At 48.0% G+C, this 18,108-nt stretch overlaps 1 protein-coding gene across 6 annotated transcripts in view; it reads right to left on the minus strand.

Annotated features, from left to right (window-relative positions):
• The window catches only part of RAVER2 (ribonucleoprotein, PTB binding 2), an 87,362-nt gene extending 70,760 nt beyond the window's left edge, over positions 1-16,602 (minus strand). For 4 of the 6 annotated variants that reach the window (XM_056815021.1, XM_007480463.2, XM_056815022.1 and 1 more), the window contains exon 1: positions 16,137-16,601. In XM_056815021.1, the coding sequence (XP_056670999.1) occupies positions 16,137-16,415 (279 nt within the window). In that variant the 5' untranslated portion in view covers positions 16,416-16,601. Of the gene's footprint in view, positions 1-16,136 lie in introns of all 6 variants that reach the window. The other 2 variants (XM_056815020.1, XM_056815023.1) reach the window with 2 other exon arrangements.
• Positions 16,603-18,108: the final 1,506 nt, after the last annotated feature.

An 18,108-nucleotide genomic window follows, 5' to 3' on the forward strand; every position in this document is an offset into this window, starting at 1 on the left:
CTGTCTTCCCCTTCCCAAAGATGACGTGTCTGGAACAATCTCTTCTAGTGACATAACTATTATTCGATACAGACATTACAACAGACTGATAAAGGTGGTCTGGCCTAGGAGGGGGCCTTTCCTGGAAAGAGGAAGACCGGGGTCAACCCTTGCCTCTAGCCATAGGAGCTCGGACAAGTTCCTTGGGCAATGCTCAAAGACTGTACGATTCAAACAAGTGGCCCGTTTTCTTTCATCAGTGGAGGGAGTTTTCACTACAGGAGTTCCCCACATGGATAAATTTTAAGCCCAAATCTGGCCATTAGAATATACAAGTATTATACATTTCCAGAAGTTATTCATTCAATATAACTTCAGTGTTGGCGACTTATATTCTATATCCAACATCTATCAACAAATAAAGAGTCAGCTGTAAGAATTGAAATTAGGGGAGACTGAGGCAGGTAGAAATTAGTTTCTCTCTGCAAGGAGTATTATGTTTTTTAGAGTTTTATGAAAGGTTAAGGATTAAAGAAAATACAGAAGAAAGCACGTGCCTAGGCCCAAAGAGGCCTAGACAACTTCACCTACATTATGAAAAAGACACATCTGCTTAGAAGTGGCAACAGGAAAAGAAGAGCCCCGCCATAGGTGGAGACCATTTAAATAATAATTTCCTCGGGGGGGGGGGGGGCGCAGCTCAGTAGCTCAGTGGATTGAGAGCTAGCCCTAGAGACAGGAGGTCCTAGGTTCAAATCTGGCCTCAGACACTTCCCAGCTGTGTGACCCTGGGCAAGTCACTTGACCCCCATTGCCTAGCCCTTACCACTCTTCTGCCTTGGAGCCAATACACAGTATTGACTCTAAGACGGAAGGTAAGGGTTTAAAAAAAAAATAATAATAATTTGCTCTCTGCCTAGGTGAGAATTCAGTGAGATTACACAGCATTCTGGGGAAGTGGAGCAAGGACTTCTGGGGATTGAAGTCCTGGATTCAAGTCTCCATTTTTACACAGCCCAGGATCGAGTCCCTCCTCCCAAAAATGCTGGCGCCGGGCTTGGGAGAATCCTTTCAGCTCAAGGGCTCTGAGCAGCTCTCTAAGGCAAGCCAGATTAGACAAATCAGCAGCCAACACGAATGGCGGCACTAATGAGACTGTACGTGTACATCCAGTCTCCATCCTTCTCCTAAACAAGGGGAAGTGCTTACTCTACCGAAAAGGAAACCCTTCCATCTGGCAAGTTGGGGAATCCTCGGAAACCCTTCAGTAGCAGGAAAACCACACAAGAATCACAATGCGACCAGACTGAAAAAGAAGTGTAGGAACAACCCAACTAGACACTCCTGAAGCCTCGTGTAAAGACCCAACACTCAGGTACCATCGGAGTGGGGAAGGTTCTAAACGGGCTTTGGGTTGAGTTTAGGTCTTCAGAGACCCCCTCGGTGGCATACTGGACAAGTGGTTATCCAGGGTTTATCTGAAGTTCTCCTCCATACTTCAGGAAGCAGCCCATTCCACTCAGAGGTACTGAATGGGGGCAGCCAGGAGGCTCAGTGGATGGAGAGCCAGGATTAGAGATGGGAGGTCCTGGGTTCAAATTTAACCTCAGATACTTCCGAGCTGTGTGATCCTGGGCAAGTCACTTAATTCCCATTGCCTAGTCCTTACTGCTCTTCTGCCTAAGACAGAGAGGGTTTTAACAAGAGAGAGAGACACCAAATTGTTAGGGAGTTTTTCCTGATACCAACCTTATATTTGCCTCTTTGCAAAAGCCCAGTTTAAGCACAATAAAGAACTTTCTCTTTGCTGGGTATTCTGAACTCTCCAAGACACCATCAACTGACATTCAGAAGAACACGTTTACTTCGTTTTTCTATTCAGTGTTTAACTGAATTCAGTGAGCCACTTCGCTAAGTAATCGCTCTGTGCAAGGCACAGTGGACAAAAGGCTGCTCTGGATTCAGGAAGATCCACGTTCCAGTCCTAGGTCAGGCACATCCTTGCACTGAGATCACCACCTAGCAAGTCACCTAACCTCTATCCTCCCCACCCCACCCCCCAGGGAACTCTCAGAAGACTGAGGCACAGACAAGGTGCCGAGGGCCATCAGAGCCAGGAGTTTCCATGTGGATGAAGTTCTAGGGCCAGACCAAAAAGGAACAAATAAGAGTCCGAGGCGCTGGAGTTCCACCGGCATAAGTGAGCCTTGTCTTTTGAGGAGAGATGATTCCCAGGCTCCGGTCAAAGAGCCAAGAGTCAGGGAGGCCAATCTCATGGTCTGAGTGTGCTCATTCATCTCTAAGGTCTAGGAGATCCATCAAAAGGGGTTTAGAAGAGATGGTGGAAATACCATCAGTAACAAAGGTTTCCAACACGCCGGAACTCTAAATGGCTGAGTTGGAGACCCTCCTGCCTCCCCCTTGTGATGCTGACTCAGACTCGTGCTTTCTCCTGTTTCTCCTGTCCCCAGTTCAGCTATTTTGTCCAACAGGATCGAAGAAGCAATTAAAAGGTCAATCTGTAGCCAAATGTGGCTTTTGCTAGGATGAGGTCAGAGGAAATGATGGCGCACTAAAAGAGAGAGAGGAAGAATGTGTACAATCAGTTTCACTCCTGATAAAGTACACAAGAAAAAGCAAATGACTTTTCCTCTGGGAGACTCAGTTTCTTCATCTGTAGAATGGGGATAATACTGACAATGCCTACATGTGAGGACACGCTTTGTAAATCTTAAAGTTCCACTGAAATGTAAAGCTAAAATCTTTTGTGTTGAGATCAGTTTCTTTTTCTTCCTCTGGAGATATGTAGGCACTGCCAAAGGAGAAGAGCCCAACTTTCCTCCTGGTCAGTGAGGAGCTCACCTACCAGGATGGTAAATTCCTGGAGGGCAGAGAAGGTGACTAACTTTCCCCCAGGGTCTGGCACAAGGTTATCTGCACAGAGCTAGCACTTCTTACTGGCTAATATTATATGCTTAGGATGTCATTAGGGTGAGAGCTCCCGCGTCCTAGTCATGCCTTCACAGATTTCATCCATGTTTTCCGATAATTATCTCATTTCCTTAAATACCATGTTATGAGGTCACTTAATTTTACGACCATTTCAGTTTTAGAAATAACTGCAATAAAAAGCACCTCAGTGTTTCTCTTCAAATCTGGCCTGATCGTTATTACCTACATGAGTGTCTATCTCCTATTTCTTAGTCTTGGCACAAGTTGCGCCCTAAAGCTCAAATGTGTTGCCCTTTCAGGTCCACTATGAGCATCCTTCAAAGCTCAGCTCAAGTGTCATCTCCTACAGGAGGTTTGTCCTGATTGCCCCCAGCCACACCCCAACATTGCTCATTCAAACCTCTGGGAAAATATTTCAGTAGCAAAGGTCTATCCCCAAAGACCCAAATATACAAAAATATTCATAATAGAACTTTTTAAAAAACAGAACTAATTAAGTGTCATTCACTGGGGAAATGGTTGAACAAATTTGGTTCTAAGAGTTTAATAGGATATTAATAGTGTAAGAAATGATGAATGGAACAGGATTGGAGAAAGATTAGTATGAAAGATCTGATACAGAGGGAAATAAAATAGGCAGACCACCTACAGGGACTAACATACAGTAATGAAAAATGACTTCACAATATTAGAAAACCGGGGCAGCTGGGTAGTTCAGTGGATTGAGAGCCAGGTCTAGAAATGGGAGGTCCTAGGTTCAAATCTCGCCTCAGACACTTCCCAGCTGGGTGACCCTGGGCAAGTCACTTAACCACCATTGCCTAGCCCTTATTGCTTTTCTGCCTTGGAACCAATACACAGTATTGACTCTAAGATGGAAGGTAAGGGTTTAAAAAAATATATTAGAAAACCCTGATCGAGGCAATGACCAATCATAACCTCAGAGGCTGAAGATGAAACTAGTTCTCTGCCTTTTGATAGACTGATGACAGTATAGCGCTGCAGAATGAAAACTACATTTTGAGACACATAGATATGTTTTGCATGAATATGCTTATGGGGTACAAAGAAAGAATTTTAAAGGGTGATGACGGAATCCGGATGGTGAAGGGGAGAATCTAATGATAGAGATGCCAAAAAAAGAAGAGACAGAAAAGAGTACCCTGGGGGTGCCCATCAAATGGGAGAATGGTTGATCAAATTATGCTGGGGGAATGTAATGGAATACTACTGTTCCAGAAGAAATGACAAGTCACATAGTTTCAGGGAAAGCTGGGAAGAATGGAATGAATTGATACAGAAGAAACTGAGCTGAACCAGAAGAACAATTTATACAAAAAAAGAACTACGACTTTGAAGGACTTAAAAACTGATCAAGGCGCAATTCCAAGGGGCCTGTGATGAAGTCTTGAGAGAGATCTGATACTTTAGGTTATCACCTGAGACTTAGATTTCCAGAACAGCTTTTTAAAATGTAGTTAGTTATCTTATTCAACTATGTCTCTATGTTTTGAGGGTTTTCTTTTTCTTTCTTTTTTAGTGGGGAAGAGAGAGTAGGATGTAGAAAAAATATTTTTAATTGAAAAAATCAATTTCTTAAATGCACAGAAGAAAAGGCAGTTCAAAGGGAGACAAAGATAAGCTGGACAGCTTTGAAACTAACAGACTGAATTTATTGTGCACTTTACAAAACTCTAACGGTACACACCAAAGATTTGCCATTTCATATACGATCCTCTCCATTCTCTCTACATGGCAATGCTCACGTCTGCTGATGCTTGTCAAGTACAGTATAACAACGACTTTTGGGGCTTGTCCCTAGTCGTGGCCACGTTTATACTTCAGCGAGATTTGATATTTAATTCCTAGCATCATGTTTTCTGCTATCCCACCCCACCAAATAAAATTAAGCTCCTAGAGGGGAAGAACTGGTCTGGTTTGGGTTTTGTCTTTCTTGGTATTCCCAACACTTGGCCATCAGCTAGTCAACCAAGCAGCGTTTATCAATTACTTACTCTAGTCCAGGAACTGAGCTAAGGGCTGAGGATATAAAGACCATCCCCAAAAGTCTAACATCGGCTCCCAGGATGCACACGGTAAATGTTCACTGACTACCAGCCCCATGCAGAAGCAAACTAATGAGGTTGAGCTGTGAGCCTCACCACAAAGACATCCAAACCACTGGAGAGGCACATTCACTGAGGCAAAGAGGGAATCTGGGTTTGTGAAGAAAACCAATCGCTTGCACAAACCCTTTAACTTCTCTGACCCTCACTTTCCCCATCTGTAAAATGGGGATAATAAAAGCACCCAGCAGGGAGAATCCAAAGAGCTAATGTGTGCAGAGTGGGTTCTAGTCCTTAACGCACTCTGTAAATGTTACCTACTCTCATCAGTACTTCCAAAATCCTGGGATTTCTTTGGCCTTGGAGGGATTCTTCAAGCCTGAGCAGAGAGCAGTCAGGAATTACTGTAGCCAAAAAAATGTTCTCGTATGGCGGCGAGGTTGGAGACCTCAGGTAAGAGGCCTTACCTCAGCTCTCTGTGAGCCCAAATTCAACCCGAGAGGTGCTCGACACACAGAACGTTTATGCACCTCCGATCGCCAAGCATGATTCCAGGGCCCCCAAATGAGGCTGGTTATCCATGTCCTAACCAAAAAGTGGTGGCCTCAGGGGGCAGAGTGAGGCCCTGCTGCACACAGAAATGCACTTTACCTAACTATAAACATACCTGTGTCAAGGGGTTTGTTTTTCTTTATTTTTCCCAAAAGGGCAAGATGGTAGATAAGAAAGAAAAGAGAACTTAATTAAAGAAACTAGCAAAATTAAATTTACAAAAAGCAACAGGTCAAAAGAAGCCTTGGTCCCTCCCAGAGTACAATAAGTCCTCATCCTAAAACTGGAGTGGAAGCCCGTGTAGACGCGACTTAAATAGCCATGATCACCAGCCAATTTTAATTCAAAGAGCAGAGTACGTGCGAGATGGATTGTTCTCCCTTCTCCGTGCTCTGACTGTTACTTTGTGACTGGTATAATGTCTTTCATAATACAAATTGTATACCTGGACCAACCACGGATCCTTAGAAAACTTATATTTTGTTTCATGTGCAGTTCAAACCCTGAAACCACTGATACTATCTAATGCCTCTCATGTAACATGCAACACGATCTAGAGAGCGTGGTCGCCACGTAAGAGCAGAGATGAAAAGTTACCCATAATAGCCCTTGTAAAGCCAGAGAGCACAGATAGACGCATCATCAGGGACCTGCGGCCCCTGAACCAATCAATCAACAAGCATTTATTACTCATCTACTCTGGGCGAGGCGCTGGGCTGGGATCTAGGGATAAAAATACAGCGGAGGAAATAATCCCCCCTGGCAAAGTCCTCGCATTCTAAGGGATGAGCTGACAAGGACACATATAAATATCAAGTGAGTTAGCATGAATGCATTCAGAGAAGTGAAGGACAAGGAAGCCTGGGAGAGAGAGGGAGCAGGTGGTGGGTTCGGGAGCATTTAATTTGTCAGGTTAGGTAAGCTCCAGGGAGAGTTCCTTTCAGAGAGGAATTAGACAACACGCTGCTGCCAAGGTCTCTTCCAACTCGCTAGTTCTCTGATCTGATGGCTCACAAATGCTGTTACCCAGAGTCTTGGAGACGTGTCGGAGGCTCTAAGAAATCAATCACACATCTAGAAAGGATCAATGGTGAGAGTCAAACGCAGGTCTTCTTGACCATAGGGCAACAGGTGATGCAATGGATAGAGTGCCAGGCCTGGAGTCAGGAAGAAAGACCCGAGTTCAAGTCCATCCTCAAACGTTTACTAGCTTTGTAATCCTAGGCAAGTCACTTAACCCTGTTTCATCATCTGTAAAAGGAGCTGGAGAAGGAAATGGTAAATCTCTAGGATCTTTGCCAAGAAAAGTCCCAAAGGAATCCTAAAGAGCTGGACACAACTGACAAACTCCGGAACAACTTCTTGACTCTGTCTACCACGTCACCCACTAAGTTTATCGATAGCATTCCCATTTCTCAGTGTCCAGTTAAATCTTACTCTTCATCAAGGAACAGAACATCTCTAGGAGTAACTGACAACATCTGGAATTCCTAGTGAAAATCTCAAGACATCACAACCTAGATCAATGCTGGGAGCAGCTTTTCCTGGCTTTAGCTGGTCACTTCCTCCAAGGAATCCTATCTATCGGGCAGGCAGACGTCTCTTCTCCCCAAGCAGGGAAGACATTTCCAAACAGAAAAAACAGAGGAGGACGAAAGGCTGCGGATGTGGATCCCATGAACTAAGTGATAGCAAAGTTTTTGGTCAAACTATAAAATGATGATATCATTTACCTCATGCTTTAAGCTTGCAAAGGGCTATTGAGCTCTTATCTTCTCTGATGCTCCCACCCTGGGGAGGGAGGCCATTATTAGACACACAATGCATAGGAAGAAGCTGGGCAGGTAGAAATACATGACTTGCCTAAGGTCGCACAGCTAGTCAGGGTCCACGGCTGGATAAGAACTCAGGTCTTCCCAACTCCAAGTGTAGCACCCTGTTGTTGTTCAGTCATTTCAGTCACGTCTGACTCTGTGCCCCTGAGAGGGAGATAATCTGTGTCTCTCTCATAAGTGATTCATCCCAAGACTTTCAAGAACCCAGAGAGAAGTTAGTATTTTCCCTTCGCGCTAGAACACCTCGCCATCTCTAAAAACAAATAGAACCCTAGGCCTGTCCACTCCAATTTCAAGGGCCTTGAGGGCTGGAGTAATTAACTCACTGAGCTTTTAAAGATGCCAAAGAAGATTCCTGTTAGGCCAGTGTCTGGAGATGGCAGGGGGGAAGAGGGGTTCTATGATGAGAAGATCCTAGAAGTTGGGTCTTTGAACTCCATACTTTGGCATTCCTTAAGCATCCTACACTGGGGAATGTCCCTTTTGTGAAAGCATAAAATGCTAGCTTATGCTTTTGCTCCTGATTCCATGTATTCATGTAAGTGGAGGGATCCATTGTTCGTGACTCCTTGTTCCTGTTCCACACAACTCCATTTGGGGGTTTTCTTGGTGAAGATACTGGAGTGGTTTGCCATTTCCTTTTCCAGATCATTTTAGAGGTGAGGAAACTAAGGCCAACAGGGTGAAGTGACTTGCCCAGGGTCACGCAGCTAGTAAACATCTGAGGCTAGATTGGAACTTGGGAAAATGAGTCTTCCTGACTCCAGGCTCAGCACTCTGTGCCCTATGTATGGCATCCCCTAACTGTTCCTTTAGCACTGTAGCCACTGCACCACTTCAAGGTATTCAGCAGTCTTTTCCAGTGTTCTCTCAAATGTTGTTTCTAACCTCTAATGGTCAAATCCAACAATCTCCTACCTGCCAAATCCAATGGTCTTTTCTCAGTGCTCATCCTGCTTGTCCCCAACTGCCGCCCACCTTCTCTGTTCCCTTGTCGTCTTTCCCTCAAATTGCTTCCTCTCCCTCAGTTCCCAATCAGCTGCCAGGAGGACCCCTGATCCGTCTATTTCCTAAGCTTAGCACAAAAGTTCCGTGTCTGAGACCTTCCTCCTTCCCCAGCTTGCCTGTCTCATCAGTTAATAATCAGCCTCTGTTACTGCAGCTCCAGGATGTCTTGGGCATTAGTCCCCTTCTTTCTTTTCTGATTTCGTCTCCCCTCTATTAATCCTTACAGAGCTGTGGACAATTGAATTAAATAAAGATTCCCTCATGGGTACAGAGCACTGGGGGAGGATTAGGTAGGTGAGCTACAAGGTTTAGATAGGACTCAGTTTTGTCCTCCTGGAACTAGCAGGCTAGTAGAGGACTATGATGCTTTTTCGAGGAAGCAAGTGAATGAAGGACTGGAAAGGGGGGGAAAAAAGCATTTATTACTCACCTCTGCTCTCTCCCCAGTTGCTAACTGTCCTTTACGCTGTTGCCACAGGTATCTTCCTCATCTACAGATCTGATCACACCCTCTCCCCATAAAGTTTAAACTCGTTTGTCTAGCCTACAGAGTAGTATGAGGCATGGTGGTCCAAGGGGAAGATCTGACTCTAAAGTCCAAGAACCTCAGAAGGTCCCTTCGAATTCCAAATATGTACCCCCGTGACCTGAGTTCAAATTCTACTTCCAACAGTTATTGCCTGTGTGACCTTAGGCACTAAGGAAGAAACTGAGGCAAACAAGGTGAAGTGGCTTGAAGTAAACCTCTCAGATTCCTCATTTACAAAATGAGAGCATTTGGACTATCCATCAATGCTTACTATGTTGAATGCCAATGACGCAAGGGACAGTTAGGTGGGACAGTCCATGGAGTGCCAGACCTGAAGTCAGGAATACTCATCTTCCTCAGTTCAAATCTGATCTCAGATACTACTTGTGGATACTACTTGGGAGATCCTGGGCAAGTCACTTGATCTCATTTGCCTCAGTTTTCTTATCTGTAAAATGAGTTGGAGAAAGACATGGCAAACTACTCCAACTATTTTTGCCAAGAAAACCCGAACTGGGGTCACCAAGAGTTGGACACAACTGAAATGAATACAAAGACAAAAAGTAAAACCATTCGTCCCCTCCAATAGCTCACTAAAAACAAACAAACACTTACTTTCTGTCTTAGACTCAATATCTTTCCAAGGCAGAAGAGTGCTTGGCAATTGGGCTTAAGTGACTTGTCCATGGTCATGCAGAAGTATTTGAAACACTCACCCTGGGCTTAGAGTGAAGGATCAGTCACTCAGAGCTGAAGGGAAGATGGGCATTCGTAGATTCAGAGATTCATTCGGACATTCGGGCACTGTCTCGGAGAAGCGACCAGAATACAGACACCCAGACTTCTTTTAGACTGTTACCATTGGTGAGTGAAAAGCTGACTTAGTGACCCCGCCTTTCTGGAGGTGTGAAGCCTCCAGGAAAGGCCCAACTTCTTGAGACTCTCTTCCCCTGGTTAGGACTTAGAATTTCTAACTGATATCAGAAGAAGCCAGAGTTTTCTCTCTCTCTCTCATTCCTTAATATCTTCCTTCTATTGTAAATATTATAAATAAACTACCATAAATTTAAAAAAAAAGTGTTTGAACCCAGGTCCTCCTGATTTCAGGTCTGGCATTCTATCCACTGAGCCACCTAGCTGTCCCTGAGCTTACATTCTAATGGTGGAGGGTACCAAGTTGTTTGGAGGGTCCTTTAATGTAGAAATCTGTGATTCTCCTGGGCTATAGCATCAACTCTCTTATCTTGGTGCCTTTGCAATTCCCTAAATCCCCTTAAGAATTTGAAGCCTTGCCCATGTCCCCAAATTATCTTGTATTTGTATATTATAATATGTTTATCATATGGTACACATATAATAAAATGTAAGCACAGTGAAAAAAAAAAAGAATTTGGAGCCTTATAGATCTAGAGCTAGAAGAGATTTTGATGCCAAGTCTCTCATTTACAAGTAGGACAACTGAGGCCAAGACTAGGTAGTAAGCAAAAAAAAAAAAGGAGATTCAAACTCAGGTCTACTGATTCCAGGACCCAGGCACAGGTATCCTGCATCCTCTAATATCCAATCCAAATGCTCCTCCTCCTCCCTTAAAGAAACCTTCTCAGATAGCTCACCCACTGCATTAGTGTGCCCTGTTAGAGATATTTTGTATGTGTGAGGTCTCCCCTTAATAGAACGCAAGCTCCCCGAGGTTCAAGGACTTGTGCCTCTATTCCTCCTGCCTTCAGCGCCAGGCAGGAATCAGACTTAATAAAAGCTTTTTTCATCCATTGATTCATCCTTGAGGAAGTATCACACCCTTGTACAAGCCAACTAGCTCCAAGAGGGCAAAATTGAGTCTGATCTGAACTTCGTGGCTCACTGAGCACTCTGCACACATTAGGTTATTAAGTGAATCTTTGCTTAATTAAATCGTCCAAATCTCCAGTTGTCTCCTGAGCTGTAAAGCAGAGATAATGATAATTGTGCTGCCTAATTCACCGGATTGTTGTCAGGAAAGCGATCTGTAAACTGTAAGTCATTATGCAAAATGAACTCTGAAGATGATTATCACTCGGGGAGATGGGAAAGGACACAAAATAAGGAAGACCCAAAGGCAGAGGGGAATCGAGGGGCCGTGGGCCACTGATGGGCCCCGAAAAGCTACCTCCCAGGCTCCCGCTCTGAAGAAAGCCTTCGACCTCCACTTCCAGGGGCCAGGGCTGGGCGGTTCGGTAAGCAAAGGCTTTCTTCACAGATGAAACATATTAACTGTTCTCATTAATACTGCTGGGAAGGATGATGGTAGGAGACAGACACAATTAGGCTGTTTTCAAGTAGCCTCGAGCACTGTTAAAGGCTTCCTTTATGTGTGATGGTTATCCTTCCATGGTACAGGGACTTCCAGAGCTGGGCACTCACTCCAGGATGCCCTAAAGCCAAACTCAGCCTGCTGCCACGTTAACACGGGCAGCTACCCGGGTAGGACCAGGGCTGGCGGCCCTTCCCACGGGGCCAACCAACTCTCTTTCTTCATCCATCACTGAGAGGTGAGAACGGCAGGTAGCCACAGGTGCGCTAAACAATATTAATAATAATAATATCATTTGCAAAACTATTCAGGAAAATTCTTTTTTAAACTGACAGGATTTGCATAGCCCTTTATTTAATAGCCCTATTTTGTCCCATCTGATCCTTACAGCAACAACAGGTGTTATTATCAAAGAGAACAGGCCAACTGAGGCTTGAGAGAGATTAAGTGACTTGCCCAGGGTCACACATCTAGTGTCTCCAGAAGAATTTTAATTCAAATCTGCTTAACTCCAAGCAGCTAGCATTCTACGTACTGTGCCCACCTTGCTGCCTTTCAAAACCATAGGAAGGGAAGAGCTGGGAGCAGAGAAACATTTCTCCAAGAAGCAGTTTTTGCCTTTGATAGCCACTTCCATAGGCCTGGACCTGGGGCTGCTAGTATGGCTATATAGCAAGAGGTTGGTTTCCTTGAGGCCCTGTGGCCTTTATTCTTATTCCAGAAAAAGAGTCTTATATTTTCCTTTCTTCCTTTTGTTCTCTTTCTTTCTCTCTCTCTCTCCCTCCCTTCTTTCTACCTTTTTCTTCCTTTCTCTCTTGCTCTCTCTCTCCCTTCCTTTTTCTCTTCTTTCCCTTTCTCCCTCCTTTCCTTCTTTCTCTTCCTCCTTCCTCTTTTCCTGTTTCTTTCTTCTCTTTATTTCTCTCTTCCTTTCTTTCCCTCCCTTTTCTCTTCCTTCCTTTTCCCTTCTTTCACATTCTCCCTCCTTTCCTTCCTTTCTCTTCCTCCTTCCTCTTTTCCTGTTTCTTCCTTCTCTTTCTTTCCCTCCCTTCCTTCCTTTCTCCTTTCTTTCTTTCTTTCTTTCTTTCTTTCTTTCTTTCTTTCTTTCTTTCTTTCTTTCTTTCTTTCTTTCTTTCTTTCTTTCTTTCTTTCTTTCTTTCTTTCTTTCTTTCTTTCTTTCTTTCTTTCTTTCCCTCCTTTACTACCTCTCTTCTTTTTCTTTCTTCCTCTGTCTCTGTCTCTGTCTCTGTCTGTCTCTCTGTCTCTCTCTCTGTCTCTCTCTCTCCCTTTCTGTCTGTCTCTGTCTTTCCCTCTGTCTCTGTCTGTCTGTCTGTCTGTCTCTGTCTCTCTCTCCCCCTTTCCCTCTCCCTCCCCCCTGCCCCTCTCTTCTTCTTCTCCTCATTAGCTAGGTCTCACTTGGTGATCAGAAACTACCAACCCTGATTCTGGTTAGGGGGCACTTTCTCATATAGAATATCTCCTTCCTCTTTTCCAGGCAGCTGGGACTATAGGCTCAGCGCCAACTACTGACTAATATGGTTAATCTGAAATTAACACCAAACAGCCTTTAACCCTCCTGGGAATCACAATGGGGCAAATCAGAGGAGCCAGAACAGGGAGGCTCTCGGAGAAGCCATCTAGGCCAAACCCTTCATTTTACAGAGGGGAAACTCCAACGTTACACAGGCACGGTCGGAGGTGGGACTGGAACCCAGGCCTGGGAGTTCAGAAGCACTGGGTCACGTCCCAGGTGTGTGAACTCATCTTCGCTCTCAGTTTCCTCATCTGCAAAATGGAGCTAAGAATAGCCCCTATTTCCCAGGGTTGCGATGAGGGGTCCAGTGAGCTAATATTGCAGAGGACTTTGCAAACCTTAAAGTAGTTCAGAAATGCTAGCTGCTGCTATTATTATTATTACTATTATTCATTACCGCAGTGCCTCTGGGCATCTTTCAAAGAGCAAAGTCACAGGCTCCCAGCCTTGGGACAAAGAGGTAGAGATTCATCCCCACCCCATTCCCCACCCCACGGCCTCTCAGGTTCTCAGCAAACTCTTCCACCAGAAAACCCACCTCTTCCAAGGTGAACAGTGACCTCAGATGGGAGACTCTCATCACCACTAGTCTTCGTCCAATAGGATAGAAGGCCACTGAACAGTGACATCAAAGGAATTGGGAGGGACCCCAGACAGGGTACTATTGTGGAAGGAATTCTACACTAGAGCCACTAAAGGCCTGGGTTCGAATCCTAGCTCGAATACTTTTTTTTTGGTGACTTTAGACAGGTCTCTTAAGCTAAGTTTCTCTCATCTGTAAAATGGGTAGAGCAATCCTAGCATAACCTACCTCACTGAGATATTGTGAGCCACACGTGTGGCCAACCCTGAAGCACTGGAAGACTGTAAATGTGTTTTCTTAACCAACTCATCCCTGAACAGGGATCTCTCCTTTATAGCAATGCCAGATACACAGAAGAAGCTAAGAAATGCCTGCAGACCCACCCACCGACCTACCTCCCTCAGTGGCCTAAGCCATCCCACTTTGGGAGTTCTGATTGTTAGGATTTTCTTTCCTCCCACAAGGTGCACCCATTGCTACTGGGTCCAAAAGAGGGGAACAAGAGCTTTTCAAATCCTCCAAGCTGCTGAACAGTCTGGGCTCTCCATTGCACAGACTTCTCTTTGCCTGTTCAAATATCCTCAATTCCTTCAGCTGTTAGTGACAGAGAGCTCACTACCTGCAGAGGCTACCCATTCCACTTGGGATCTAAGTGGATGGTTAGGAAGTGTTTCCTTGTGCTCCTGCCTCACTCATTGGCTCCTAGTTCTGGGGCCAAGCAGAAAAGATCCAATCCTTCCTCTGATCCAGGCCAGTCAAGCACTTGAGAGATAGAGTGAGAGAGAGAGAGAGACAGACAGACAGACAGAGACAGACAGAGAGACAGAGAGACAGAGAGAGAGAGAGAGAGATGGAAGGAACTCCAAAGTAAGGGCATTCTCCCTACCAGTACAGGTTGAAAGGCTTGCCCAGACCTTGGACTCAGGTGTCCCTGGTCCCCAGCTGCCTCCTAAGTCATTCAGAACACACAGACAAAAAGCAAACTGTCTCTGCCCTCAAGGACCTTCTATCACATTGGGCAACAGCTGGGTAAACTGAGGCAAGCTAAGGGATGTAAACATTCTCATCTAGGGATGCCCCGATGCTGGGAAATGCTTCTTCTTGGAGAGAGAAGGCGCCACACTGAGCCCTGGAGGAGGCTGGGAGTGGGTGAAGGTGGGAGTGAAGGGAGAAAGCATCCCAGGAGGGAAGGGTGCCAGGCTTGGGGGACAAGCCCTTTTGGCAAACCGTGCTCTAAATCTCCCACGGAGCCAGGCTTAGAGAGACCCTAAATGCCAAGCGAGGCTTACAACCAATGTGACCAGGGGCAAATCAGCAAATCAGTAGTCTCTGGGGGAATCTGTTTCCTCTTCTGTGAACTGAAAGAATAGGGCTGGGTGGCCACTGAAGCAGCTAGAACACTGGGCCTGGAGTCCCCAAGCTCTGAGTTCAATCTCTAGCTGGGTGGCCCTGGGCAAGTCACTTAACCTCTGTGCCTGCCTCAGTTTCCTCGACAGTTAAATGGAGCTTAACAGTAACTCCTACCTGGAAGGGCTGTAGAGAGGCTCAAATGCACAGCTAGGGGCACTCAGAAGTTCTTTTAATAAAGGGTTACTCAGCCCCTTGCCCAATCCCTTTGCAGCCACACATCCAAGACGGAACTGTTGTTTGGGTCCCGGAGGGCGGCCCCAGAGCAAGAAGCACAGAAAGGCTTGGGGTCAGGATCCTAGCAAAGAGAGCAGCAGCAGCAGCAGCAGCAGCCTGCCTCCGGGGGGCCTCGACGATCTCCAAGCACAAGCTGCATCCCCATTAGGCAGGCGCTATGGAGCAAGAGCGCCCCAGGTCCCTTCCCATTCCACAGTCCGGTAAATCTGCCTTTGGGAAGGCTTCCCCAGCCGCCACCAGGAAGTCGCTGAAGTTTCCAGACCCAGGGAGTGGCGGCCAGGGCTTAGCAAATATCTACCTGGCAGCTGGGTGGATTGGGGAGGGGGGAGGGGAGCTGAAAGGAGCCTTTACCACACTACAGTAAAGCTGTACGACTAAATAGACTATTATTTGTGAACGCGGAATGATAGCTCTGGGAGGTCCGGGAAGGAAACAAAGAACCCAAAACCTGATTCGTTTCCATCTTTACCCTATCATTTGTTTGCTAAATGAGTGACCTTGGATAAGTCACTTCTCCTCTTTGACAAGTTTGGACTACCTGACCTCCTAGGTCCTTTCCGGCTCTAGACATAGGCTCCTAGGGATTCTAGGGCACTAAGGCACTGTTGCCTGCCTGCCTGCAGGCTTCTCTTCCGATAGATACCCGGCTCAACATTCAAGTCGTAGAGGTCATCAAATCTTGAGCAGCTTTTCCAGGACAACCATCCCCTCATTGTACAGAGGAGTAGACTGAGGCTGAGAGAAGAGGCAGTGCCCGCCCAAGTTCTCTGTCTCATTAGGGACGAAGGGCACATCTGATCCCTCTAGCCGGACCCTCTGATGTCACAGACCGGCAAATTGAGGCTCGGAGGGGGTCCGCGGCTGCCCAAGTTCACTGACTCCCTAGAGACAAGGGGGATATCTGATCGCCGTACCAGGACCCTCTGATTTCACAGATGGGCAAACTGAGGCTGGGAGAGGGGCAGTGCCTGCCCAAGTTCACTGACTCCCTGGGGACGAGGGGGCGTCTGATCCCCGAGGCCGGACCCTCCGGTTTCACAGTCGGGCACACTGAGGCAGGAAGAGGGGCCGCGGCCGCCCTAGTTGCCGAACTCCCCGCCCCAGGGCCGAAGGATCGGTCGGCGACCCGCCCCGCCTCCGAGGCGGGGGCTGCAGGCTGGGGCTCACCTGGCTGTGCGTGTCTGGCGGCAGGTTCCGCAGCAACACCTTCCTGCGGTTGCTCAGCTCCCGCCGCGTCCTCTGCAGCCTCCGCGCCACCTCGGCGGCGCCCAGGGGCTCGGGGGGCTCCGGGGGCTGCGCGAGCTCCTCGGCCGCGGTGGAGGCCCCGGGCGGCAGGGGCTCTGGGGCTGCCGCGGGAACTAGCCCCGGCTCCTCGGGCTCCCCTGCAGCCTCTACCGCCGCCGCCACCACCACCTCCTCCTCACGCTCTGGCCCGGCCGCCGCCATGTTCCGGCGACTCCCGATCGCCCCTCTTCCTCTCGGCTGCGGCCGAGCCCGAGAGAGTTCGAGGGCCCGGGAGGCCCGGCGGGGCTGCTGGGCACGAGCAGGGGCCCGAGCCCAGGAGGCCGGGGCCGAGCCGAGCGGAAGGGAAAGCAGGGGAAGAAAGGCGGTGGCGGCGGCGGCTGGGCGGAGGCGGCGCCGCGGGCTGGCGCGGGCGGGGTGGGGGTGGAGGGGAGGGAGGGAGGGGAGGGGCCGCCCCGCCTCCGCCTCCTCCCGGCCCGGCCCCCCCGCGCCCCCAATCCCACCCCCTACCCCCCTGGCCGCAAGAGGACCTGGAAGCGCAGAGAGTGCCCCCGGGCAGCTCAGCCTCTCACCCGGGCCGAAGACTGCCGAAGGAGGGGGAGGGACATGCCTCTACCGCTTTGCCCCCTTCCATTGGCCCCTCTGCCTCGGCCTCCAGTCCTGGGGACCTAGTGTCCGAGGGAGGGACCTCCCTGGGAGCAGAGCAGATCGGAGAGGAAGAGCATCTTAGAAGCTAGAATGTCCGACCTGGAAGCCAGCGGAGGCTGTACAGTGTCAGAGTGGGGAGGGGCTTTGGGACCCTCGAAATGAGGCGGTTAGGGCTCCGGAGGGTCCTTATAACTCAGTGAAAGGGATCTCCGCTGTCAGCGTTAGCCGAGTGCCGCGGACAGCGCTAAGGGCTGGGAATACCCGCAGGAGCCGAGCGAAAGAGCAGCCTGCCCTCCGGGAGCGAACTTTCTAAAGGGGGAAGAGGACCCAGGGAGGGGAGGAGCGGAGAAAATCCTCCAAGCTGGGAAAACTGGGGCTGGCCTGGCCACTTCCCTCAAAATCAACCCATAAACACGTATTCATCCTCTTCCGTGTGCCCGACGTAGTCCTAAGCCCCGGGATACACCAGGAGGCCCAAGACATTCTCTGCCCTCAGGGAGCTTACCATCGAACGGGCGGACAAACGCAAAGCAAATTATCCTTAGGCTAAATGGGAACTTCCAACTGAAGGAAGGCGGTAAATTAAGAAGGGTCAAGGAAGGCTTCCTGGGGAAGCTGGGATGGGGAGCCTAAAGGAAGCCAGGGCCAGAGAGCCTGGCAGGGATGGGGACAGTCAGAAAAGAGGGCCAGAGCCTGAGCTGTCTTGTTCTTGGAACATCCAGGAAGCCAGTGTCACTGGTTCCGGGGGGCGGAACTCACCGATCAGAGGAAGGGGGCCACTCGTGTACATGGAATATCAGCGGGGGTGGGGGTGGGGGTCTGCAGAATCCTTAGAACGGAGAATGTCAGAGTTAGGAGGAACCTTTCCACACAAAATGCCCCCTTCCACATGAAGCCCTCCCTGATTCTCCTAACTGCAAATGGCTTTCTTTCAAAAGTACCTTATTTTTTTCATGTAGTTTCTGCATGCATACGACAGACAGACTGGCAGGCAGACAGGCAGGGTGTCGAGGAGAGAGAGAGATACACACACAGAGACAGAGGGAGGGAGGGAGAGAGAGAGACAGAGAGACAGAGACAGAGACAGAGACAGAGAGAGAGACAGAGACAGAGAGAGGGAGAGAGAGAGAGAGACAGACAGACAGAGACAGAGAGAGAGACAGAGAGGGAGAGAGAGAGACAGAGAGAGAGACAGAGAGAGAGAGAGAGGGAGAGAGACAGACAGACAGACAGAGACAGAGGGTGGGGG

The sequence above is a fragment of the Monodelphis domestica genome, chromosome 2 (genome assembly GCF_027887165.1).
Source record: "Monodelphis domestica isolate mMonDom1 chromosome 2, mMonDom1.pri, whole genome shotgun sequence".
NCBI lineage: Eukaryota > Metazoa > Chordata > Mammalia > Didelphimorphia > Didelphidae > Monodelphis > Monodelphis domestica.